This window comes from Oryctolagus cuniculus, chromosome 12 (assembly GCF_051225735.1).
Source record: "Oryctolagus cuniculus isolate XC-2025 breed Fujian yellow rabbit chromosome 12, ASM5122573v1, whole genome shotgun sequence".
Classification (NCBI taxonomy): Eukaryota; Metazoa; Chordata; class Mammalia; order Lagomorpha; family Leporidae; genus Oryctolagus; species Oryctolagus cuniculus.
Window position 1 is genome coordinate 100,818,674 of NC_142878.1, and position 26,942 is coordinate 100,845,615.

The 26,942-nt window shown below is 51.4% G+C and overlaps 1 protein-coding gene across 9 annotated transcripts in view; it reads left to right on the plus strand.

Moving 5' to 3' along the window:
* Positions 1-26,942, plus strand: part of ZNF592 (zinc finger protein 592) — a 57,780-nt gene that overhangs the window by 13,556 nt on the left and 17,282 nt on the right. For 8 of the 9 annotated variants that reach the window (XR_016218360.1, XR_016218359.1, XR_016218358.1 and 5 more), the window contains 2 exons: positions 609-714; positions 20,900-23,138. Coding sequence is in view for 6 of the 9 variants with exons in the window: in XM_051834234.3 (XP_051690194.2) it covers positions 20,919-23,138 (2,220 nt within the window). In the remaining 3 variants the exon portion in view is untranslated. The remainder of the gene's footprint in view (positions 1-608; positions 715-20,899; positions 23,139-26,942) is intronic. The other variant, XM_089310747.1, reaches the window with a different exon arrangement.

Genomic DNA, 26,942 nt, shown 5'->3' on the forward strand with positions numbered 1-26,942 from the left:
TCTGGGGCAGCTGCAGCTCTGCCGGCTCTCCCCAGTTCCTCTCGTCCTTGTCGCTGCTTCCGCTTGCCCCTCCCCTCCTCTTCCCACTCGCAAGCCCCCTGCTCCCCAGCGGCACCCTGAGCCCTGGAGGAGGAGCTGTGTGAAGGGTGGGCCGGGCTGCAGCCCGTCTCTCGCCAAGCTGCCCTCAGCAGTCGGCGGGCGCCCTGAGACTGGCTGGTCCCTGAGATGGATGGGCAGAGGACTCCACAACACGTGATCGCATTGTGAAAGGCGGCGTTGGGAGAGCTTTGCAGATATTAACTCACTTAATCTCTGTAATAGCCACATTTTACGTCTGAAGAAACAGGCCCTGAGGTGAAGAATCCTGCCCCGGTCATGAGCCAGGAAGTGGCAGGGCTCTGAGACAGGAAGGGAACGGGGCTGGAGCTGGGGCTGGGGAGGGTTTGTCTGGGGCTTCATTTGGGATCTGCTTTGACTTATGCCTAGAGGTTTCTCTCGGGGCTGCACCTACACTGTGTTATGCTTTAGTTTTTAAGACTGTCTTTCCTTATTTTCATGTTGACCTTCAAGCTCATTAAAAAAGCGTTTTGTTTTTCTTCTTTCCTTAGGTGGTGTGTGGACACTAGACCATGTGCCTAGGTAGTTTTTGCTTTCTCCGCAGCTCTGCTTCCCCAGCAACGCTCACCACACCCTTGTTTTGAGAACCTCACTAAGGTATGATGTCCCGGCTGACCTGAGCTGGCCTCGAAGAGTTGAGAGTTTGGATACAGAGATCTTTTTCTGTTCCTTGGGTTGGGTTGGGTTGGGTTTGGTTGGTTGGTGGTGAAATACACTTCACAAAACTTAGCATTTTCAGCATACATCCCGTTCAGTGGCATGGAGTCCATACCACCGTCTCCACACCCTGCACACCTGGTACTAAAACTCTACCCACTGAACAGTAGCTGCCTCTCCCTGCCCCCAGGCCCTGCAGCCACCCTTCTTCTTTCTGTCTGTTATGAATTTGCCTACTCTAGTGATGCCGTGCAGGTGGAATCATTCACATTTGCCCCTTTGTATACAGTTTATTTCACTTGGCATAATGTCTTCAGTGTTCATCCATGTGTAGTGTGTGTCAGAATTTCCTTCGTTATTAAGGCTGAAAAATATTCTACTGTATGTATACATTTTATTTATCTACTCATCCACTGATGGACACTTGGGTTTCTTCCTCCTTTTGGGTGTTGTGGGTATTGCTGCACATACATGGGTGTGCACATATCTCTATATTCTAGTCTTAATTCTTATGATTATATTCCCAGCATTGGAATTATTGGACATAATGGGTACTCTTGTGTTTAATTTTTTTTTTTTTTGACAGGCAGAGTTAGAGAGAGAGACAGAGAGAAAGGTCTTCCTTTTTTCCATTGGTTCACCCCCAAATGGCCACTATGGTCGGCGTACTGTGCCGATCTGAAGCCAGGAGCCAGGTGCTTCCTCCTGGTCTCCCATGGAGGTGCAGGGCCCAAGGACCTGAGCCATCCTCCACTGCACTCCCGGGCCACAGCAGAGAGCTGGACTGGAAGAGGAGCAACCAGGACAGAACTGGCACCCCAACTGGGACTAGAACCCAGGGTGCTGGTGCCTCAGGCAGAGGATTAGCCAAGTGAGCTGTGGCACCGGCCTGTGTTTAATTTTTTAAGAAAGATTTATTTTACTTAATTGAAAGGCAGAGTGACAGAGAGGGGGAGACAGAGGAAGAGATATTCCGTCTGTTGGTTCACTCCTCAAGTGGCCACAACAGCCAGGGCTGGGCCAGACTGAAATCAGGAGCCTGGACTTCCATCCAGGTCTTCCATGTGGGTAGCGGTGGCCCAAGAACTTAGCAGGGAACTGGCTTAGAAGCAGAGCAGTGAGGACTCCAGTCAGCGCTCTGATATAGAATGCTGATGTCACAGGTGGTGCCTTAGCCCACTGTCTGCAACATCTGCCCCTCTGTTTTTAATTTTTTGAGGAGCTGCCATACTGTTTTTCAATTTTTATTTGAAAGGCAGAGATACAGAAAGGAGAGAGAAAGAGAGAGAGAGATCATCCATCCACTGGTACAAGGGCTGGGGCTGGGCTAGGCCAAAGCCAGAAGAAGCCAGGAGCTTCCTCTGGGCCTCTCATGTGGGTGCAGGGGCCCAAGCACTTGGACCATCCTCTGCTGCTTTTCCAGGCACATTAGCAGGGAGCTAGATTGAAAGTGGAACAGATGGGACTTGACTCAGTGCCCATATGGGATGTCGGCACTGCAGGTAGAGGCTTAACCTCTACACCACTGCACAGGCCCCTGCCATGCTATTTTCCAAAGTAGCTGCACCGTTTTGTATTGCCACCAGCAGTACACAGTTACTCCAGTTTCTTCCCATTTTGATAATGCTTTTTTCTTCCTCCTTTCCTTTTTAAAGACAGTAGTTGTCCTAACGGGTATCACTTTGGTGACTGTTCTCTGTAGGAACCTATGAAATCCACTAGAGAAGTTCTGGTTCCTGTTACAGCAGAAGAAATACCGTGATGAACCTCCACTTGCTCCTCATGGGTGTTGAGCAGTTACCAATTCTTGACCAGTCTCCTTTCATTTACATACCCCCTTCCTGCTCTTTTTCGCCTGTGTTTTGAATCAATCCTCAAACACACATGCCATTTCATCTGTAGACATTTTAGAGTGCATCTTAAAGGGTCAGGGCTCTTAATAGCCCTTCTTGTCTGATGGTGGAGAAGCACATAGGGATTTCTCCTTGGACACATCTCCATCATCCCGTCGGAACACCAGGGACACGTGCAGAGGCGCCCATGGTAACCCCACGATGCCAGGCTGGGTTGCCAGGGAGGGTGCCTTGGCTGACCCCTGCTTTCCTGCAGAGGGCCGACTGCCCTGGCAGCCGAGCTCACCCAGATCTCTGAGAGGGAAGGAGAGACAAGGGAGCCAGGTGGGGATAAGGAAGAGCACTAGGAGCAAGTGAGAGAAAAATGCACCCTGAGGGAGTAGACTCAGGGCGAGAAGATAAGGATAAGAGTAGACTAGCTGATGAGGTCTGCGCTTTGAAGATTTCTGCCTTCCAGTGGTGTGAAAGCGATGGGCACTCAGTAGAAACGATCCTTGGGTTTGCATTTGGATCCGTTGTCTGGGGTGCAGCTCTCTTGAGGCTGGGCAGCAGCAGGGGCCTGCAGCTCCTGGGCCGCCCCAGGTGTGCAGTGTCACTGCGGCGCAGTGGTCGGTGCGGGCCAGGTGGTCCACTTTGTGCTGTTGTCCCGCAGTACGACAGACCGGGGGGGGGGTGGTGGTCTCAACGATGGAGGTTTGTTTGGCTCACAGTCTGGAAGCTGGCTAGTCCAGCATCGAGGAGCTGCATCTGCTGAGGCCTTCCTGCTGCGTGGAAGCGGCAGAGGCCAGGTGAGCCTGCAGGGGGAGATGGAGCCAGACTCATTCTTTGTCAGGAATCACTCATGCAGTTGTGAGTGTGTGCATGGGGCGTGGCCTCATGGTCCGCTTGCCCCTCAGAGGCCCCACCTTGCAGTGGTGGTGGTGAAGTTTCACTGGGGGTCCTGGAATGGGCTGTCAGCTGTGGCAGTAGGCTAAGTGTATTCAGTGCGTTTTCTACTTTTAGGATGTTTGCAATTTGCATTGGGCTTAAGGGGATATAACCCAGGGGTAAGCTGGGGTGTGTCTGCATGTGGATGGGGTGGGGTGGGCAAGAGAGGGGCAACGAGAGCAGGGCACTGGGGGGAGACTGTTGACAAACCCCTTGGCCCCTCAGCTCCTGCACTGACCTAGACAACCATGGGGATACCCCAAGACTAACAGTGTGCTCCTCTCAGTTTTGGAATCTTTGGGACTGAGCTTGCCTTGTTGGATGAGATTGGTAGAACCCTCAGATCCATGCCACGTGGGCTGCAGGGTTGGAGAGAGAGTGGGAGCTTTCCTGGTGCCCTTTGCTCAGGGAGTGGAGGCTTGAGGGCCTGCACACGTGAGGTGATGCTTTTACACAATTCAGTGGGAAGGACTCAGCCAGACTGGTATGAGCAGGAGGGCTCCTGCCCTTCTTCTCTCAGGTCTCTGGATTGCTCCCCTCTAACATGCAGTGGTCTGTCTCAGGCAAGGGAGGGAGGGGGTCCAATTCTCAGCTCTGTGTCACTTTGCCTCTGTGCCTGCAAAATCGCAGCTCCCTCCAGTTACAGCCCCTTTTCTGTTTATCTTTTTAGGAAACATAATGGTTACAGTGAGGTGTAATTCACATGTCATACAATTTGCCCATTTAAAGAACATTCAGGGGCTGGCACTGTGGCACAGCGGTGCAGTGCCGGCATCCCACATGGGCACCAGTTTGAGTCCCAGCTGCTCCACTTCCAATCCAGCTCCTTGCTAATAGCCTGGGAAAGCAGTGGAGGATGGCCCAAGTACATGGGGCCCTGTGCCCACATGGGAGACCTGGAGGAGGCTCCCGGCTCCTGGCTCCTGGCTATGGATCAGCCCAGCTCCGGCTGTTGTGGCCATTTGGGGAGTGAGCCAGAGGATGGAAGACCTCTTTCTCCCTCTCTCTCCCTCTCTCTCCCTCTCTCTCCCTCTCTCCCCCCTCTCCTTTCCTCCCTCCCTCCCTCTCTGTAACTCTGCCTCTCAAATAAATAAATAAATCTTAAAAATAAGTGTAATACACTGATTTCAGTTCATTTGCAGGGTTGTACCTCCTTTCTAAGACTCGAGAGCACCTGTGGCCTCCTCTGCCTGTGGGTCTCAGGGCTGGCGTCCTGTTTCCATCAGTGTGACACTGATGCCATCAAGACAGACGACCTTGTAGTGGGGACATTGGCTAGCAGGCACTCCCTGCTGATAAAACATTTAATTTAGTCATGCTGATAGGGGTCCAGGATTCATCGACAAGGGCTGTAGACAAGTAGGTCCTTCCTGCTGACGAGCTCCCATCCCTGCCGAAGGGCTCGTTAAAGTTCTAAATGCTAGGCACAAAAGACATTGCATGTTTGCCAAATGCTTGACTGGTAATAAACCTGCTTGGGAATCTCTGACTGTCTTTGGACAGTCTCAGTCTAGACAGCTGAATTATCAAACTGTTCCCCTTTCTCGCGGTGGATCACCTTCCAGCAGGCACATCGAAGCGCATAACCAGACAATCAGGAAATGAGCCACTCTGATCTGTGTGTCAGGTGCTGGGGAGTTCTGTGAAGACAAAGCAGGGGAGGGGGGCTTCCCATGGGCTGGTCACAGAAGGGTCCTGCCAAGTGACATGGGCCAGAGACCCTAAGGATGCAGGGCAGTGAGCGCGCAGGTAGGCTGCAGGCAGAGGTGGGCGCCAGACCAGCGCACTTGTTGACGGTACACAGGCCTGTGGGGCAGGATGCACCGGGTGAGAGCAGGGACTCAGGAGACGAGGCAAGCTCTTTGGGCTGTGCAGGCTATGGGAAAGCCTTGACTTGACCTTGGGTTTTGAGGAGAGAAGGGCTGTGGTATGACTTCTGCTTTTACCACTGCACTGGGGAGGAGGGGAGCAAAGGGAGCCGGCAGAGGTTTTTGTGGGAATCCAGGAGACAGAGGATGACGGTTGGACTTGGATATGTTTTGAATGGGAAGTTGGAAAGGTCTGAAGGAAAGGGATGTTTTAGCATAGGTGGCTGGAAGGAAGGAGTTGTTGTCTAGTGAAATGGGGAAGACTGTTGGAGGAAGTTGAGTTAGACACAGGGTGCTTAGGGGTTAGATGACAATTAGACTTCCAGGTTGAGCTCCAACCCTAGAAATACCAGTTAATAACTTAGTGACTGCCTGTTGGGGAGGGGCTTAAAAATAGCAGGAGGGGTAGTTGGCTAAGCCTTCGCCTATGGTGCTGACATCCCATTTGGGCACTGGTTTGTGTCCCAGCTGCTCCTTTTCCTAAGTAGCTCTCTGCTATGACCTAGGAAAGCAGTAGAAGATGGCCCAAGTGCTTGGTTGGGCCCCTGCATCTGCATGGGAGACCAGGAAGAAGCTTCTGGCTCCTGGCTTTGGATCAACCCAGCTCCAGTCATTGTAGCCATTTGGGGAGTGAACCACTGGAGGAAGGAAGACCTTTCTCTCTGTCTCTCCCTCTCTCTGTTTGTAACTCTCTCTCTTTCTCTCTCTCTCTTTCTTTCTTAATATTTATTTGTTTATTTGAAAGTCAGAGTTGCACAGAGAGAGAGAGAAAGAAAGTCTTCCATCTGATGGTTCACACCCCAATTGGCCACAATGGCTGGAGCTGTGCCGATCTGAAGCCAGGAGCCAGGAGCTTCCTCTGAGTCTCCCATGTGGGTGCAGGGGCCCAAGGACTTGGGCCATCTACCACTGCTTTCCCAGGCCATAGCAGAGAGCTGGATCAGAAATGGAGCATCCAGGTCTCGAACCGGCGCCCATATGGGATGCCTGTGCTTCAGGCCAAAGCATTAACCCACTGCGCCACAATGCTGGCCCCAACTCTACTTTTCAAATAAATGAATAAAATAGCAAGAGGGAATAACCATGGTAAAAGCAGATTATGTGGTGGGGAAGAAGTGGTGGAACAAAGGGGAATATGAGGTTGGCTGTGCGGACCCTAAAGGGATCCTGTGCCCTCAGCAAACTTTCAGTGGCTTGCATGGGTTCAGGGGCAGCGCTCAAGAGCTGAGTCTGGGCCTCCAGCGTTGGGTCCTCCCTGTCAGCTGTGTTGTGGCCTTTGGTGACTATCGGGTGATCTTTACCTCTCTGAGCCTCTGTTCTCCAGGAAGGAAAGGAAGAGGCTGGACAGGATCGGTACACTGGAGTCAACTGGGAAGCAACAAAAAGCTGAGGCCCATCCCAGCCCTGCTGAGTTGGGGTTTCCACGACTGGAGCCTGGACATCTGTTATTTTATTTTATTATTAAGTATTTATTTATTTGAAAGGCAGTTATGGGTGTGTTGGGGGGAGATCTTCCATCTACTGGTTCATTTCCCAAATGGCCGTAATGGTCAGAACTGATCCAAAGCCAGGAGCAAGGAGCTTCCTCTGCGTCTTCCACGTGGGTAGCAGAGGCCCAAGCACTTGGGCCATCTTCTGCTTCTGTCCCAGGTGCATTAGCAGGGAGCTGGATTGGAAGTGGTGCAGCTGGGACTGGAACTGGTGCCCATATGGGATGCTGGCACTTCAGGCAGTGGCTTTACTCTCTATGCCACAGTGTAGGCCTCTGATTTTTATTTTTAATTTTTTAGTGGTTTTTATTTCAGAAACAGAAAGCAAGCCGCCATCTGCTGTTTCACTCCCCAAATGCCCACAGCACCTGGGGCTGTGAAGCCGAGAGCTAGGAATTCAATCCAAGTCTCCCACATAGGTGGCAAGAATCTAAGAACATGAGCCATCAGCTCTTTCCCAGGGTGCACATTAGCAGTGACTTGGAGTCAAGAGCTGGAACTGGGACTCAGACCCAACTGCGTGGACATGGGAGAGAGGCATTTTTTTTCTTCTTTAAAGTTATTTATTTGGAAGGGAGTATTAATGGAGAGGGGAAGGGGGGAGGGAGGGCGGGCGGGCGGGAGGGAGGGAGAAATTGAGAGAGAGAGAAAGCTTTCATCTGCCGGCTCACTCTACAGGTGGCTATAATGACTGGCTGGGGCTAAGCCAGGCTGAAGCCAGAAGCCAGGAGCTTCTTCCGAGGCTCCCTTGTGGGTGCAGGGGCCCAAGCACTTGGACAATCCTCTACTGCTTTTCCCAGGCCATTAGCAGGGAGCTGGGTTGGAAGTGGAGCAGCTGGGACTCGAAACACTGACCATATAGAATACTGGCACTGCAGGCAGCAGCTTAACCCAGTGCTGGCCCCAGCGGTGTTCTGAACACAGTCCTACGTGCCTTGTGCCAGGCATCTGTATTTTAGTCACCCTCTGGGTTTCTTTTTGCATCAGTACAGTAAGCAGTAGCAGTCAGCTATTTGGAAGCCATTGCATCAGATCATTTCTGAGATTCCCCAAAGTGCAACCGTCTACGAATCTCGTCACAGTGTTTGCAATGGAATTCTGTTCTTGATCGATAGCATCTTTGGTTGTGGCAGACAAGGCGTGGAGCAGAGAAGCTGCAGCTCCGTGAAGGCCGTCTTGGGCGGGGTGGGCAGGGACATCAGCCAGGGGTTTGAGAGGCATGAAGGAAATGAAGGAATGGTTCTGGGAGTGTGGAGCAGTGACAGCCTCTCTGTCCCCCCAGTCACAGGGCCCAGGTGTGTTGGTTCCTGGAGGTGGGGGAGGATCTCAGCTTTGGACGGCCCACAGTGTGCTGCAAGAGCTGAGGGAAAAGCTCACCATTCGAGAAAGAGAAAGGGAGCCCCTGGGAGAACGTGGGGAGCAGGCAGGGCATTGGTTCCCGGCACTCAGGGAAGCATCCGCAGGAGGGCCCTGGAGCAGGAGCTTTGGCAGGTTTGTCTGGGGCTGAGGTCGGATATTGGGTGTCCTTTTCTAGTCAGGAGAGGCAGCCCGGAGGCATGTGAGGGTCCCAGAGAGGCACAGTAAAGTTTAGAAGGAAAGAGCCTTGGCAGCGGCTGCCGAGAACAGCCCTGCCTGTCTGTCCTGATGGGAACCGAGCAGGGCGTCTCTGTGCTGCGCGGCGGCGTCCCCGTGGAGTGTGGAGTGTGCCTTCGAGGGCTGATCTGGTGATGTTTCCTGGGTGCACTGGGCAGCTGTTTTCTTCTGCATTGCTGAGAAGCACTGTGAGACTTTTTTTTTTCTTTTTTCTTTTGCTAATGGTTTGAATGTCAGGTGACGCATGGAATGAAACAGTGGCCACTGACCAACTCAGAGCATCTGTGACTTGGAGTCGCTTAGATCTATAAGCAGGCCTTGGGCTGGCACACTGGAGGGCATGGATACATACAGTCATATGGTAGGGAGTTAATTTTATGTAGAAATATGTTCTATTAATTTACTCAGCTTTTACAGCCTGGCCTAGCCTAGCCAATCCTTAAAGTTGTTTGTTTTAAAATTTTTATTTATTTTATTTATTTGAAAGGCAAAGATTGACAGAAGGTTCACTCCCTGAATGCCTGTAATGGAAGGACCAAAGCTCGGGTGGGTGGCAGGGACCTCACTCGAGTAGTTAATCATCGCTGCCTCTCAGGGTGCGCATTAGCAGGAGCTTGGAGATAGGGGTAGAGCACTGCAATGTGACTGTCCAAGTGACAGCTTAACCGCAAGGCCAAATGCATCCCCCTATAGTTGTTTTTTAAGGCCTGCTTGGGGTCTTCCCCCAGGTAATTAGTGACAGCACAGGAGTGAAAGCCAGTTCCCTGTGGTTTACAATTCCTTGTTATTTTAGCTCTACCATTCCTAGTTTGAGGCTTTGTTCTGTGTCCAGGAATGTGGACCTCTTTTTTCCATGTTGTTGATCCTACTGGAGTTTGGTTGAGCTGCCTTCGGTGCCACCGCTGGGAACCACAGCTGTCTTGGTCGGTGCTTGCTAGTGCCCAGGCTGGCACCCTGCAGCCTTTGGGAGCAGCACCTTGTGCTCAGCCTGGTTACTTTTCCCTTCTCCTCTGGTGCAGCTCCCCTTCCTGGTGGAGAAGTTCTACCTGGCAGCCAAGGCAGCACCACCCTTGGCATCCCAGCTTGTTATGCTTTGCCCTGCTGTCTCCTGAGATGCTCCTTTTCCTAAAACAGACAGCTGAGGGTAACTGACATTTGCCTATTTAAAATTTTGTGACCATTACAGGGTGGGCATTTTACCCAAAGATTAAGTCAGTTGTTGGAATGCCCTCCTATCAGCATGCCTGAGTTCATGTTCCAGCTCTCCTCCCAATTCCGGCTTCCTGCTAATGTGCAGCCTGGGAAGCAGCAGGTCATGGCTCGAGTGCTTGGGTTGGTGACTCCCAGGTGGGAGAACTGGGTGGAGTCCCCAGCTCCCTTTCACTTCATTTGGAGAGGAAACAGGTGGATGGGAGCTGTCCTTGTGTCTGTCTCTCTAATAAATAAATAAAAACAAACAAGTTCTTAGCCATCATTAACTATGATCGGACTCAGAGGATATCAGTTGTGGGGGGTGAAGAGTTCACCCACTGCTTGTGAAGCTCCCTCCCTCCCTCCTTTTCCCTCTCTGCCTCCCTTCCTTCCATCCTTCCTTCCATAAACAACAGCAGACGTATCATCTCACAGTCCAGTGTTTCTTCAGTCATGTTGCCTTTCACTTTCACTTTGTAAATCTGCAGCGTGTTATTTGTGTCCTTGTCTTATAAGAATGTCTCCACCAACTTACTGGCCTGTTACTGAACTTTTATTGTTCTACCATTACTGCACTTGGCATTACCAAGAAAAACTGCCTATGGAGTTTAATGCTGTTGGCCGTTTGAAAGTTTTGATGTTGAGGGGAAAAGCCTGCGAGCTTCGTGACCAGTCCTTGGTCCTACTTCTGCACCATTTTTTATTTAACTTCTAGATTTGAATGTGTGGACATTTGTACATTTATAGATATTTATTACCTATAACAGCCTCAGTATATTTTCTGCCTAATGAATAGTGCCATCTTTTATTTGTCTACATCATCAAGCTTCAGAATTCTACCTTATGCTTAGTGTTGAGGTTTGATGAACACACATACACACCTCAGCTGTGCTGCTCCCGCCTCCTAGAAGAGAACAGAGTTCTAGTTTTCAGGCTCTCCTTAGAAAGCCCTCCCTTCTCCTGCACAACTTCAGTCTCATTTCTCAAGCCTCTCCCTCTGCTTTTTCCCAAGGTTAGGGAACCAAACTGCGCAGCACGAGTAGCTGTGGATACAGGGTGGTCTGAGTGAGGGCAGGATCACAAGCTGTAATTTGCTTCCAGTGTCCTTTCTGATAAGGTCCAGTATTTTGGGGGCCTCCTTTGCTGAAACAAGCGACTGTATGTGTTAGGGATTCCTCTCAGCTGGTGCCCAGGCCCCTTTATTGAGTGGTTTACCTTGGAACCCGCTGTTCTAACAGTGTAATTGGGGCCGCTTTCCCAGACCGTCTCTTCATGTTTGCCCTCACGGATGCTCCTTTGCCGGGCTTTTCTTACACAGCCTTGGGAGGACTTGTCATTCAATTTTACTTTTTGATTTGGAACAACTTTAAGGCCATTTGCAAGCATGAAGTTTTCACTTTATTGCTTCAACAAATATGCTTGAGTACCTAGTGGGGATGCAGTGGTCAATACAGAGAAGCTCTTCCTTCGCGAAGCATGCGGCCTAACTTTCTTCAGCCGGATCACTGGGTCCTGAAGTGTTCTCAGTAGGAGACTTCCTTTCAGAAATAATCGTTCACGAGTCCTTACTCAGCGGTGGCGTTCCTATTGGCTGATCACTGGGAGCACACCCATGACTGTGGGTGTGCCTTTTACGACTTGGGAACCCCGTGCTAGGGAGGTCGTGGAAGTGCTAAGCCTCCATGCAGAAGTGGTCACAGTTCCCGTAAGTGGCAGTCACAAAGATCCATACACACAGGCGACATAAGTTCTGTTGGTTTGTTTTTGTTTATGGTGGGATTTTGGCGTTTGAAGTCTGTAGACCTAGTGGTTTCGCCATAATCATGCATTCATACTGGTTCTGTCTAATGGGCTGATTGGGCCTGTTGAGCCCTTCTAAATTGAGGATGCTCCTTCCCCTACCCAAACAATAGGTTTACTTAAATGTTTGGTAACATTCCCTAGGCAAACCAGTAGACAGTAATAAACCGTGGGATTTAGTCCCCCGCCCTTTTGTTCCAGACAGCCATGGAGGAGGAAATCGCCCCGAGAGGGTGCAGTGTCAGGCTGTGGGCCTCGCCTGCTTTTTTGCTTTGGGGGCTTGCACATGTTGTTGCAGAATTCCACCATCTGACCTTCAAGTGAAATTTGCTCTGGGCTTAGCCTTTCCTGTGGACCAGGACTTACTTCTGGGTCAGGCCTGGATCCAGACCCATCAGACCGGAGTGAGCCTCTGCCAAAGGCTCTGCGGAGTGGGCTGTCGTGCCTAGGCTGGTGTTTCTGAACTCAGCTCTGGTCCCCGAGCGGCTGTCCCAGGCAGGACGGGCAACTGCCTGCCTGTGGTTTGCTCTTCCCAACTTCGGCTTGCCGCTTTCAACAGGCTGCACACGCTGGTGAATGCCGAAGCTTTTTGTTTTGACTGCATCTTGTATTTTAATTAAGTTATACCATTGATTTTCTAGCCAGCATTCCCCTGCTGAGTCATGCCACATGGGCTTTAAGAAATTGATATTGGGGCCGGCACTGTGGCGCAGCAGGTTAACGCTCTGGCCTGAAGTGCCAGCATCCCATCTGGGTGCCGGTTTGAATCCCGGCTGCTCCACTTCTGATCCAGCTCTCTGCTATGGCCTGGGAAAGCAGTAGAAGATGGCCCAAATCCTTGGGCCCCTGCACCCGTGTGGGAGACCCGGAGGATTGGCACAGCTCCAGCCGTTGCGACCATTTGGGGAGTGAACCATCGAATGGAAGACCTCTTTCTCTCTGCCTCTCCTCTCTCTGTGTAACTCTTTTAAATAAATAAATAAATCTTGGGGAAAAAAAGAAGTTGATATTAATGATGTTTAGACTCCTGTATGAGGAGCACCTCAATTTTTTTCTTTTTGTATATTAAAAATATAATTTAGGGGCCAGCATTGTGGCGTAATGGGTAAAGCCACAGCCTGTGATGCCAGCAACCCATGCGGGCACTGGTCTGTGTCCCTGCTGCTCCACTTCTGATCCAGCTCCCTGCTAATGGCCTGGAAAAAGCAGCAGAGGATCACCCAAAGTGCTTGGGCCCCTGCCACCCAAATGGGAGGCCCAGAAGGTCCTGGCTGCTGCCTCAGCTGTGGCCATTGTGGCTATCTGCGAAGTGAACCAGAGGATAGAAGATCTCTGTCTCTCCTACTCTATCTGTAACTCTGACTTTCAAATAAATAATTATTTTTAAAATGTATATATAATTTAATAAAATTACATGAGTAATAATGATTTTAATAAATTAGAATCTGAAAATAAGTAAGATCATTTCATCATCTGTGGATACTTTTAAGATTTTGGTGTATTCTAGCCTTTTTCAATAACAATATGCATTTTTACTTGAAATAGAGTTTGTTCTTTTTTTTTAATTTTTATTTTATTTTTTTGACAGGCAGAGTGGACAGTGAGAGAGAGAGACAGAGAGAAAGGTCTTCCTTTGTTGTTGGTTCACCCTCCAATGGCCGCCGCAGCCGGCGCACTGCGGCCGGCGCACCGCGCTGATCCGATGGCAGGAGCCAGGTGCTTCTCCTGGTTTCCCATGGGGTGCAGGGCCCAAGCACTTGGGCCATCCTCCACTGCACTCCCGGGCCACAGCAGAGAGCTGGCCTGGAAGAGGGGCAACCGGGACAGAATCTGGCGCCCCGACCGGGACTAGAACCCGGAGGATTAGCCTAGTGAGCCGCGGCGCCGGCCTTAGAGTTTGTTCTGTGTATACACTTCAGACTCCTCTCATCCAATATCAGGAGCATTCCTAATTGCCTTAAGTATTGATCTAGTGTATGATTTATGATGATGACTAGTGTTGTACGACAATTATTTACATTTTTTAAGATTTATTTATTTATTTGAAAGAGTTACACAGAGAGAAAGAGAGAGGTCTTCCATTCAATGGTTCACTCCCCAGTTGGCCACAGAGAGAGAGAGAGAGAGAGAGAGAGAGAGGTCTGCACCGATCTGAAGCCAGGAGCCAGGAACTTCTTCTGGGTCTCCCACACAGGTACAGGGGCCCAAGGACTTGGGCCATCTTCTACTGCTTTCCCAGGCCACAGCAGAGAGCTAGATTGGAAGTGGAGCAACTGGGATTCAAACCGGTGCCCATATGGGATGCCAGTGCTTCAGGCTAGGGTGTTAACCCGCTGTGCCACAGTGCTGGCCCCTTACATATTTGATTGTGTGTGATATTGTAGCTTATTGAAGCAGTTTCTTTTTTTTTTCTGTATTAGTTAAATGTCAGATTATTAAGTTCACATTGTCTGCCTTGTATCATGCTAGCCAGCTGAGAAAATGAAACACATGCATGTAAAACAATTGTCAAACAAAACATAATTTTACAGCTTAGATTTCTGAATTGGATGTAGTCATAAAGAAAGATATCAATATACACTTTTTTGTAAATATGTTTTAGCTATATCACAGAATACTGCTGATCTTTTTTTTTTTTTTTTTAAGATTTGTTTTATTTATTTGAAAGAGTTACAGAGAAAGGTAGAGACACAGAGAGAGGTTTTTCCATCCGCTGGTTCACTCCCCAGATGGCCACAACGACCAGAGCTGTGCCGATCCGAAGACAGGAGCCAGGAGCTTCTTCCAGATCTCCCACGTGGGTGCAGGGGCCCAAGGGCTTGGACCATCTTCTACTACTATCCCAGGCCATAGCAGAGAGCTGGATTGGAAGAGGAGCAGCTGGCACTAGAACCGGCGTCCATATAGGATGCCAGCACTTCATGCCAGAGCATTAACCCGCTGCGCCACAGTGCCGGCCCCAGTACTGCTGATCTTAAAGATTTATTTGCCTTTTATGACTAAGGACATATACTTATTAGTATTGTATTTCAGGCACTTCGATTACTATACAGTTACTCAACCAATTTTACTATCTCTCTGATAGAGATTGAAAGGTCAAATATCAAAGGTTATTGAGGTAGAAAACCATAAAGTCAAATTTTTGGCCTTTCAACATTTTTTAAAGATTTATTTATTTATTTGAAAGGCAGAGTTATAGAGAGGCAGAGACAGAAAGAGTGGGAGAGTGAGTGAGTGAGAGATCTTTCGTCTGCTGGTTCACTCCCTAAATGGTTGCAGTGGCCAGAGCTGGGCCAATCCAAAGCCAGGAGCTTCTTCTAGGCCATAGCAGAGAGCTAGATCGGAAGTGGAGCAGCCTGGACTCGAACTGGCACCCATAAGGGCTGCTGGCACTGCAGGTGGTGGCTTTACCCGCTACTCCAGTCCCGGCCCCTGTCTTTCAGCAATCTTGAACCAGTTTCTTATTGTTGAGCGATTAGGTTGTACCCCCCTTTCCATTACCAGTGATCCTGTCACACTTGTTCTTGTCCTTTGCCTCTGCATTCCTCAGGGTGAATGTCAGGCTTTCGGCAGGCATTGCTCAGTCACCCCTGCGACAGGTCAGATCAGCCACACTGCTGTTAGTGCGCTGCTGGGTGGAGATGATTATTACTTTTGGAAACCCTTGTTCAGATTTTTTTTTTTTTTAAAGATTTCTTTGTTTATTTGAATGGCAGAGTTACGGTGGGGGGTGGGGGGTAGGGGGAAGGCGGAGATAGAGAGGGAGGGAGAAGAAGAGGTCTTCCATCCACTGCTTCACTCCCCAGATGTCCACAATGGCCAGGGTTGGACCAGGCTGAAGCCAGAAGCCTAGAACTCCACCTGGGCCTCTCACGTGGATGTGGGTTCCAGGGATTTGGGGCATCTTCCACTGGTTTCCCAAGTGATTAGCAGGGAGCAGGATTAGAAGCAGAGCAGCCTGGACTTCAGCCAGTGCCCATATAGGATGCTGGCACTGCATACAGTGGCTTAGCCAGTTGAGCCCATGATTTATTTATGTATTTGAAAAGGCAGAGCTGCAAAGAGAGAGAGAGAGAGAAAATCTTTCATCTGCTGCTTCACTCCCCAGATGGCTACAGTGGCCAGAGCTGTGCCAATCCGAAGTCAGGAGCCTGGAGCTTCTTCCAGGACTTCCACATGGGTGCAGGGGCCCAAGGAGTTGGGCCATCTTCTGCTGCTTTTCCAGGCTGTAGCAGAGAGTTGGATCAGAAGTGGAGCAGCTGGGACTCGAACAGGTGCACATATGGGATGCTGGCATTGTAGGTGGTAGCTTTATCTGCTGTGCCACAACACTGGATCCTCATTTTTTAAAATTAATTAATTTTTCAAAATTACACTTACTTGACAGAGAGTGAGAAAGACAGACTAGTTCACTTCCCAAATGCCTGCAACAGCGGGGGCTGGACGAGGCTGAGGTTGGGTGGGTGCTGGGAATTTCATCCAGGTCTCCCATGTGGGTGGGAGGGACCCAACTACCTCCAAGGGTGTGCATTAGCAAGAAGCTAGAATTGGGAGCAGAGCCCAAGCTCTTGAACCCAAGCCGTCAGATTCCATATGGGATGTGGGCTTCTCAAGCAGTGCAGTTGAAACCTGCCCATTTGAAGTACCTTTCTATTAACATGTTAATGACAGTAACTGTGGGTTCCAGTTACTCCTTATGGTTTGTTATTTGCCGCCCTCCCTCTACTCACCCTTGTTTCTAAACTTTAGAAATTTTATTTATTTGAAAAGTAGAGAGACAGAGACAGAGATCTGTATTCAGGTACACTACCTATATACCTGCAACAGCATGAACTGGGCCAGGCTGAAGCCAGGAGTCTGGGACCCAGGTGCTCGGGCCACCACCTGCTGCCTCTCAGGGTGCACTTGTAGGAAGCCAGATTCCGAAACAGAGCCAGGACTCGGACTCCTTTCCAGATAGCCCAGTGTGGGATGTGGTTGGCCCAAGTGGTGACTTCACTCTGCTGTGCCAAACTTTCTTGGTTCCCTTTTAACCTTATGCTGGCAAGGGTTTTGATGAAAACAACTTTTAATTGCTTATCTTTTCTTTCTTCTTTTTCTTTTTTTGAATATTTTCTTTTGTTTTTATAAAAGGGTATTTTCATTAATTCCTGTCATCTCCTTGTAAACTGTGATACTTTAGAGCAAGGTTCAAAGGAATACAATAACATACATGGTACATGCCTTGTCCACTGTTACGGATGGCTGTTGTCTTTTATTTTCCTCACCAGGACTAAATAGAAACAGGTCCTGATCTTTGGCTTTCAAAAGCTTCAGCTTTGGTGTTTACAGTTGTTAAGAAAGGTTATTCCTGCTGCTGGCTTTGGTGTTGCAATCGTAAGAAAGGTTATTCCTGCTGCGGCTGTTGAACTGCCACACCATTCACAGTGTACTCACTTCACCTGTGACCGTGCTCAGCCATCCCAGAGATTTCTCCATGAGGACAGCATTACTTTCATCTAACATCATATCTCTGCTGCAAGCTCCGACCACTTTGTGAGGCAGCAGCAGGCTCCCAGCTCCTCCTCGCACACACTACCTCCATCTCCCCTCTCTTACACAATTTTCCTACCTCCTCAAGGGACCAATCTCCTCTGTCCTTCTCTCTAGGTGGAAAGAGGGGAGGGAGGGAAGGGGATAAGTGTACAAAGTGAGCATCATGCAGGTGTTTCCTTACAGCGATCTATTGGCATCAGGCTGCCCAGCGCTTGCGCTGATCTCAGGAGACTCCTCCTGTTTGTGGGTTTCAACACTTCTCAATGCAGGAGACAATCATTTGTTCAGTTGGAGTACCAGCTGCTCCGCTTCTGATCCAGCTCCCTTCTAACACATCCTGGGAGGCAACAGAGGATGGCCCAGATGCTTGGGCCCCTGCCACCCATGTGGGAGATCAGCATGGGGTTCCAGGCTCCTAGCTTTGGCCTGGCACAGACCTGCTGTTGTAGACATTTGGAGAGTAAACCAGCAGGTAGAAGATGACTCTTTCCTTTTTTCCTGCCTTTCAAATGGATGAAAATAGATAAATATGCATTTTGAGAAAACTATAACGTCAATCTGTCAGCCCAAAAACTTTGGAAAAAAGATAACTACCAGTCATCCCATCACCATGCACAATTGTTTTTCCTTTTCCTTGGCTCAAATGCATATATTAGATTTTTTTGTTTTGTTTTGTTTTTGACAGGCAGAGTGGACAGTGAGAGAGAGAGACAGAGAGAAAGGTCTTCCTTTTGCCGTTGGTTCACCCTCCAATGGCCGCCGCGGCCGGCGCGCTGCGGCCGGCGCACCGCGCTGATCCGGTGGCAGGAGCCAGGAGCCAGGTGCTTCTCCTGGTCTCCCATGGGGTGCAGGGCCCAAGCACCTGGGCCATCCTCCACTGCACTCCCTGGCCACAGCAGAGGGCTGGCCTGGAAGAGGGGCAACCGGGACAGAATCCGGCGCCCCAACCGGGACTAGAACCCGGTGTGCCGGCGCCGCTAGGCAGAGGATTAGCCTAGTGAGCCGCGGCGCCGGCCAGATTTTTTAAACTCAACTTTTAAGCAGAGCTCCATGTTCCATGTGCCCAATGAGTATATTTCACAATTACAGTTTTTATTGACAGCATAATAGCTCATTAGGTATTTAACCATTCCCTGTTCTTGGCCATTTAGATTCTTTCCGTGTGTATGCTCCTCTTTATTTATTTGAAAGAGGTACAGAGAGAGAGCAAGCTAGCATGAGATCTTCCATCTGCTGGGTCACTCCCCAGGTGGCTGCAATGGCTGGAGCTGGGCTGATCTGAAGCCAGGAGCCAGGAGCCAGGAGCTTCTTCTGGGCCTCCCACATGGGTGCAGGGGCCCAAGGACCTGGGCCATCCTCTGCTGCCCCCCCCCCCCCCCGGCACGTTAGCAGGGAGCTGGATTGGAAATGGAGCAGCTGGGACCCAAAATGCAGCCATACGGGATTCCGGCGCTGCAGACAGCGGCTCTGCCTGCTACACCGCAGTGCTGGCCCATGTTTCTCTTTAGTGATGCTTTAATGATGCTGTAGCATTACAGTTTTGCATATAACTTTTGAGAAGTTCTGTTCTTGGATGAATTTGTGAAATGGGTGCCTGGACCCAGGGGTTTGCCACTTACCTGACCTTGTGCAGCTGCCCTTTGGCCTTAGGTTTCCTCTGTCACAATAGCTCTGTAACTCTGCTTCCCCAGATCATAAGGGAACCGGGAGTATTAAGTTAAAGTAGAATGCAGGCTTCTGTGTGTGTGTATAGAGTGCAGGTTTCTGTTTGTGTGTATAGAATGTAGGTTTCTGTTTGTATGTTAAGTTAAAACAGCTCAGGCTTCCCTGGAACTGTCCCCTGACTGCTTTGGTACCTGTACAGTACCTTGCGAATCACCCTGTTCCTTAGGTTTAATTCACCAATCAGTAACAATTTTAGGGTGAGAAATAAGGAATGAAGTACATCTGTTGCATAGAGGGCAAAACTACCTAGGGAATGATATGATTTTCTAGAGTTTATTCATGAGGTGGACAGATTCTGGCAGTAGCAAATTGTTTTGGTTTTGATTGAATTTCTGTGACTCCCAACACTCCCCCCCCCCCAAAAAAAAAAAAAAAAGAAAATGTTATAAAGATGGTGATTACTTACTGGGAGTAAATTGGCAAAGGAAGTTGTAGTCATGTATCACATATGAATCAGAAGTTTTCTAAAGGAAAGAAGAGCTGAACAATTCTTAAAAATAAATAGGCCGGCGCCGTGGCTCACTAGGCTAATCCTCTGCCTAGCGGCGCAGGCACACCGGGTTCTAGTCCCGGTCGGGGCGCCGGATTCTGTCCCGGTTGCCCCTCTTCCAGGCCAGCTCTCTGCTGTGGCCAGGGAGTGCAGTGGAGGATGGCCCAGGTGCTTGGGCCCTGCACCCCATGGGAGACCAGGAAAAGCACCTGGCTCCTGGCTCCTGCCATCGGATCAGCGCGGTGATTAGAAAAAAAAAAAATAAATAAATAAAAAGACGGAGTGATGGGCGGTTCTCCAGTGTACAGGATCAAGGGTGAGTGATGTTCCCTGAGAGATCAGGAGAGCATACTGGGAGTACACTCTCTTTCTGACTGTGCAGCAGCCTGGGGTTTCCAGGTATTGAGGTTTAAGACCTGCTACTCATGCTTGTCACTACATATGCATTTTCATTTATTTATTTATTTATTGACAGGCAGAATAGACAGAGAGAGAGACAGAGAGAAAGGTCTTCCTTTTGCCGTTGGTTCACCCTACAATGGCCGCCACGGCTGGCGTGCTGCGGCCGGCGCACCACACTGATCCGATGGCAGGAGCCAGGTGCTTCTCCTGGTCTCCCATGGGGTGCAGGGCCCAAGCACTTGGGCCATCCTCCACTGCACTTCCGGGCCACAGCAGAGAGCTGGCCTGGAAGAGGGGCAACCGGGACAGAATCTGGCGCCCTGACCGGGACTAGAACCCGGTGTGCCGGCGCCGCAAGGCGGAGGATTAGCCTAGTGAGCCGCGACGTCGGCTTACATATGCATTTTCCTCCCATGTTTCCCCCTACCTATATATACAGCATTTAAAAAAATTTTAAAGACTTACTTATTTCTTTGAGAGGCAGAGTTGCAGACAGAGAGAGAGGTCTTCCATCCGCTGGTTCACTCCCCAAATGGCCGCAATGGCTGGGGCTGGGCCAATTCAAAGCCAGGAACAGGAACTTCTTCTGGGTCTTCCATGTGGGTGCAAGGGCCCAAGCACCTGGGCCATCTTCCACTGCTTTCCCAGGTGCATTAGAGAGCTGAATCGGAAGAGGAGCAGCCAGGACTTGAACTGGCACCCATAGAGGATGCTGGCGCTCCAGGCAGAGGCTTAGCATACTATGGCACAGTGCTGGCCCTGTATATTTAAAGTTTTAAAATTTATTTTCATTTTTTATGCCAGAGAGGGATATTTTTCACCTACTAGTTCACTCTCTAAATGCCTGCAATAGCCAGGGCTGGGCCAGGGTGAATCCAGGAGCCAGGAACTGCATCTGGTTCTCCCATGTGGGTGGCAGAACCCAAGTACTTGGGCCTCCTCCGCTGCCTCCCAGGCACATTAGCAGGAAGATGATTGGAAGTGCAGATAGCCAGGACTTGACCAGACACTCCAACATGGGATGTGGGCATCCCAATCCCTGACTTAAACCGCTGCGTCAGGTGTATCCATCTATGTTTTAGAAATCTGCTGGGGTAAAACTCAGGTATGGGACTTCCTGTCATAGTGTGTGGGGCCCTGCATGGGGGTGTCTGACGTATATGGTGCTGTAATGGTGTGAGATGAGCATGGTTAAAGACGGAGCCCAGAGTGTCCCAGTGGTCACAGGTCTGTTCTCTGTTTCTGTTACAGCCCTTGCCACTGTGCAGCCATGGGGGATATGAAAACCCCAGATTTTGATGATCTTCTGGCTGCCTTTGACATCCCAGACCCCACCAGCCTTGATGCCAAGGAGGCCATCCACACACCCAGCGAGGAGAATGAGAGTCCTCTTAAAGCCCCAGGCATGTGTATGGATGAGAGTCTGTCCTTGTCTCACTCGGGATCAGCCCCAGACGTGCCGGCCGTGAGTGTCATTGTCAAGAACACCAGCCGCCAGGAGTCGTTTGAAGCGGAGAAAGACCCCATTGCCCCCAGCCTCCTGCACAATGGGTTCCGGGGCTCAGACCTGCCTCCCGACTCCCACAACTGCGGGAAGTTTGAGTCCACTTTCATGAATGGAGGCAGTGCCAGGAGTTTTCCTGGCAAGCTGGAGCCCTCCAAGTCAGAGCCATTGCCCACCTTCAACCAGTTTAGTCCAATCTCCAGCCCAGAGCCTGAGGACCCCATCAAAGATAACGGGTTTGGGACAAAGCCCAAGCACTCTGACAGTTACTTCTCACCACCTCCTGGGTGCGGGGCTGTGGGGGGCCCAGTCCTGGAGGCTCTGGCCAAGTTTCCAGTCCCGGAGTTGCATATGTTCGATCACTTTTGTAAGAAAGAACCCAAGCCAGAACCCCTGTCCTTGGGATCCCAGCAGGAGCAGGATAGAGGTGAGCAGAAGGCAGTGGATCCTCACAAAGAGCTGGATGCCCGGCGATTCTTCGGGGAAGCTTTGGAGTTCACCAGCCACCCTAGCAACAGCATTACAGAGCCTAAGCGGCTTGCCCCAGAGCTTGGGTCATGCTCCTCAGTGCCCCCCAGGCAGCGTCTCAAGCCGGCTCATTCCAAGCTGTCCTCTTGTGTTGCAGCCTTGGTGGCCCTGCAGGCCAAAAGAGTGGCCAGTGTCACCAAGGAGGATTCGCCTGGCCACACAAAGGATTCCTCAGGGCCTACTAAAGAGGGTCCCAAAGGCAGCCCCAAAATGCCCAAGTCACCAAAGAGTCCCCGAAGCCCTCTGGAGGCCACTAGGAAAAGCGTCAAGCCATCAGACAGCCCTCGGAGCATTTGCAGTGACAGCAGCAGCAAAGGCTCCCCCTCCGTGGCTGCCAGCTCCCCACCAGCAATTCCCAAAGTCAGGATCAAAACCATTAAGACATCCTCGGGGGAAATCAAACGGACCGTCACGAGGATCCTGCCAGACCCCGATGATCCAAGTAAGTCCCCCGTTGGGTCACCTCTAGGAAGCACTGTTGCTGAGGCCCCAAGCGAGGTGCCAGGGGATGAAGTCACGGCCCTGCCTGTGGAGGAGCACTTTCCTGAGCCTGGCACAAATTCAGGGAGCCCCCAGGGTGACAAGAAAGGGGACGAGAGCATGACAAAGGCCAGTGACTCTTCATCTCCCTGCTCTGGGCCCCGGGTCCCTAAGGGGGCTGCCGTGGGCTCACAGCTGGGCAAGAAGCAACAGAGCACAGCGCTGCAGGCATCTGCCCTGGGCCCAGCCAACCTCCTGCCCAAAGCCGTGCACCTGGCCAACCTGAACCTGGTCCCCCACAGCGTTGCCGCATCCGTGACAGCCAAATCCTCGGCACAGAGACGGAACCAGACGCAGCTCACGCAGATGTCGGTGCCCCTGGTCCACCAGGTGAAAAAGGCTGCCCCACTCGTGGTGGAGGTCTTCAACAGGGTCCTCCACAGCTCCAACCCCGTGCCCCTCTACGCGCCAAATCTCAGCCCCCCTGCAGACAGCAGGATCCACGTGCCGGCCAGTGGGTACTGCTGCCTGGAGTGTGGGGATGCGTTTGCCTTAGAGAAGAGCCTGAGCCAGCACTACGGCCGGCGGAGCGTCCACATCGAGGTGCTGTGCACGCTGTGCTCCAAGACGCTGCTCTTCTTCAACAAGTGCAGCCTGCTGCGGCACGCCCGCGACCACAAGAGCAAGGGCTTGGTCATGCAGTGCTCTCAGCTGCTCGTGAAGCCCATCTCCGCCGACCAGATGTTCGTGTCGCCCCCTGCAAACGCCACAGCACCAGCAGCCCCGGCCCCCGCTCCCTCCCCTAAGCCTGGCCTCCCTGCTGGCGGTGCCAGCCCCCCTCCTCCAGCCTTGCCACTCTACCCAGACCCCGTGAGGCTCATCCGGTACGGAATCAAGTGTCCTGAATGTCACAAGCAGATGCGAGACTACATGGTCTTGGCTGCACATTTCCAGAGGACAGAAGAAGCCGAGGGGCTGGTAAGCAGACCCTCCCCGCGATGGGAAGGGGCCCTGCCATGCTTGGGCACAGAGAGAAGTGGTCATTGACGTGGGGGCAGTGGAAGAGTCTGAGGAGAGGATGTCTGGCTCCGCGGTTAGTGACCTGCCTGAATCAGGAATGCTTGGTGTGTGCTGGAAAGGGCGTCCTGCCCGCAGCTGAGGCAGACCCTGGGCCAAGCGTGTTTACAGACATACCCACAGTCGCTCAGCTCCTCCTCCAGGGGCTGTCAGGGTGCAGTGTGGGGCTTGGGTAGGCCTCTAGGGGACAGTCCTCGGGTCTCTGGCAGCCCAGATGGGTGAGCCCCTGCCCCTGTGCCTGTCTGTTCTCTAGGAATCGTGCCCTTGGTGAGATCCTGTCTTCCCTGCTGTGGATGCAGCTGTTTTTGCAGAGTCCCTCTGGGGAAGGTGCAGCAGGGCCAGCAGCAGGACCTGGGGGTCCCAGTGGAGGCCTTGCAGGCCTCCTTCCCTCTGTGTTCTCGCTGCCCCAGGCAAGCAGGTGGATCATGCTGCTTGTCTGACACTTGGTTAAGCTTGAGGGGGGCTTTTATTATTATTATTATTATTATTATTAAAGGTTTATTTTATTTATTTGAAAGAGAGTTACACACAGAGAGAGGGAGAGACAGAGAGAGTGATCTTCCATCTGCTGGTTCACTCTCCAAGTGGTTGCAACAGCCAGAGCTGGGCCAGGCCAGAGCCAGGAGATTCATCTGGGTCTTCCACATGGGTGCAGTGGCCCAAGCACTTGGGCCATCTTCCACTGCTTTTCCCAAGCTCATTAGCAGGGAGCTGGATGTGAAGTAGAACAGCTGGGACTCGAACTGTTGCCCATATGGGATGTGGGTGCTGTAGGTTGAGGCTTTACCCGCTATGTCACAGCGCCAGCGGAGGGGGAGGAGGATCTGTTTTCTGGGCAGGGGTCTTTGGTTTTCCTCACCATGCAGCCAAGCCCACCCCTCTCTGTAGCCAGGGCCACAGAGCCCTGTGGGGAAAGCAAGACAGCAGTTTTTACTCTGGTCCAGCCACGGGCCTAGGCGCATACTGGTGGCCATTGGGCTTTGCACACATTTTCCCAGTGCCCAGTGTGTGTGGGGCTCTGTGCTCTGCTGAGTGGGGGTGCCAACACCAGGGAGTCTCGCCTTCCTCCAGGAGTGCATGGTGGCTTAGCAAGGGTAGGGCCACTGCCCAAAAGGCTGTGAACCTCGTCACAGTACCACAGAGGAGCTAATTCACACTGACTCCAGGCAGAGGTAACATGTAAGCTGGGCCTGCAAGGGTGAGTTTGGAGAAGGGCAAAGGGGCAGAGGCCTGTGGGGTGCAGAGTGGGTTTGAGGAGCAGGGAGTCGCTGGTGTGAGGCTGGCCTTGGGGGAGTTGTGGAGGAGGCAGGAGGGAGAGCCTGACAGGCCTGCGGAGCCCCTCTGTGGCCGCTCAGTTCACCTTCTTTCCCTTTCAGTTTGTGTTTTCCTTTGGATGCCTCAGAGTGATTGTGGCCCAGCCCATTCCCCTGGGGCCTCCGTGTTCCTGCTTGACCAGCATGCTTGGCTTGGGCCAGGAGCACTTTTTCTCAGTCACGTGACCAGGACCCTTGGCAGTGGAAGGCCTGGGCTCGTGTGTCTTTGGCACAGTGTTCCATCTTCTAAAATCTGAGTGGGCAGAGGGCAGGGTATGGGGTCCCAGGCTGATGCCCTTTCTTTCCATCCTTTGTTCTCGCCTAAGTGGAGCCGGACAAGCGCGCCCCAGCCAGGGAGGGAGAGTGCCCGAGAAAGCCGCCAGGCTCCTCGCTGAGCCAGGCCCTCACAGAACCCTGCACCGAGTGTAGCTCTGAGTGTCAGGGGACTGTGGGGCTCGAGCTGTGGCGTCAGAAGCCAGTCTGGATGGCAGTTGGCCTGGGTTTCGCCGTGACAGTGCCCAGACTTCAGGCCACGCGTCCATGGCAGGGGCTGGGTTCCTTTCCAGAGCAGTGATGGTGGGACGGCGGGCGTGGGCCTTCTGTCTGCGTCCCAGGACCCTGCCCTGAAGTGAGTGCGGTCCTCCTGTGGCAACTGAAGCCTTTCTTCTCTCCTTTGCATTTCCCCCACTTTGCTGGGGCAGGATGTCAGCACAGATGGATTGTATTTTTCTTGTTGTTAAAGTTTTTATTTGACTATATGGTCATTATCACAGCTAACAAGATTAAAGTTAAGAGAGGCCGACGCTGCGGCTCACTAGGCTAATCCTCCGCCTTGCGGCGCCGGCACACCGGGTTCTAGTCCCGGTCGGGGCCGGATTCTGTCCCGGTTGCCCCTCTTCCAGGCCAGCTCTCTGCTGTGGCCCGGGAGTGCAGTGGAGGATGGCCCAAGTCCTTGGGCCCTGCACCCACATGGGAGACCAGGAGGGGCACCTGACTCCTGGCTTCGGATCAGCGTGGTGCGCTGGCCGCAGTGCACCAGCCACAGTGGCCACTGTAGGGTGAACCAACGGCAAAGGAAGACCTTTCTCTCTGTCTCTCTCTCTCTCACTGTCCACTCTGCCTGTCAAAAAAAAAAAAAAAAAAAAAGTTAAGAAGAATTCCTTAATATCACCTAATACAAGTCTATGTTCGCATTATCCCAGTTATGTCAAAATGTCTTTTTACAGTGGAGTTCAATTTGAGTCTGTATCCACACTTAGGGCACACATTCCATTTGTTTCTTATGTCTCTTAAGTTGCTGTCCAGAACAGTACCTCTTCCCACTGGACCCCTCCAGACCATCCCTTTAAAATGTTTATTGTTTGAAAGGCAGAGTTAGAGAGCGTGGAAGAGAGATCTCCATCTGCTGGTTCACTCCCTAAGTGGCCACAACAGCCAGGGCTGGGTTAGATTGAAGCCAAGAGCCAAGAGCTTCATCCAGGTCTCCCCCTGGGGCGGCAGGGGCCCACACACTTGGGTCATCTGCTGCTCTCTCAGGCACATTAGCAGGGAGCTGGATCAGACGTAGAAAAACTGGGACTCAAACTGGTACCCCACAAGCAGCAACCTAACCACTGCCCCACAACGCTGGCTCCCAGACCCCCTTTTCCACATTGCTGTTGACTTGTTGAAGAAACTGGATACACTGGAGTATTGGGGACAGTTCCGGGTTTCACTGATTGATTCCTCACACAAGTCGTTTCCCTTCTATCCTATGGTTTTTCTGATAAGGATTTGGCTGGACTCAGGTTCAGTTTGGCTGGGGGTGCAGGGTGTGGTGGTCTTTCTTTGAGGTTATATCAGGAGGCTAGAGTCCCTGGCTGTCTTACTTGCAGTGTTCTGAACTTGACCAGTGAGTATGTGTGGTGATGCTTTGTCTCTTCCTTTACCTCGTGATTCTAGCCATCAGTCAGTAGTCACTGCTCGGGTCTAATTTCACTAAGAGTTGCAAAAAGGTGTGTTTCTTTTCTTTAATTTTCTTTTCTTTTCTTCTTTTTTTTTTTTTTTTTTTAAAGATTTATTTATTTGAAAGGCAGAGTTACAGAGAGGCAGAGAGAGATCTTCCATCTGCTAGTTCACTCCCCAAATGGCCACAGTAGCTGCAGCTGGGTGATTTTGAGCCAGGAGCTTCTTCTGGGTCTCCTATGTGGGTGCAGGGACCCAATACCTGAGCCATCTTCCTCTGCTTTCCCAGGCACATTAGTAGGGAGCTGGATTGCAAGTGGAGCAGCTGGGACTGGAACCAGCACCCACATGGGATGCTGGTGCCGTAGGTGACGGCTTTACCCGCTGTGACACAGCACCAGCCCCGAAAGGGTGTGTTTCTAATTTGATTATTTCTCATTTATTAGGT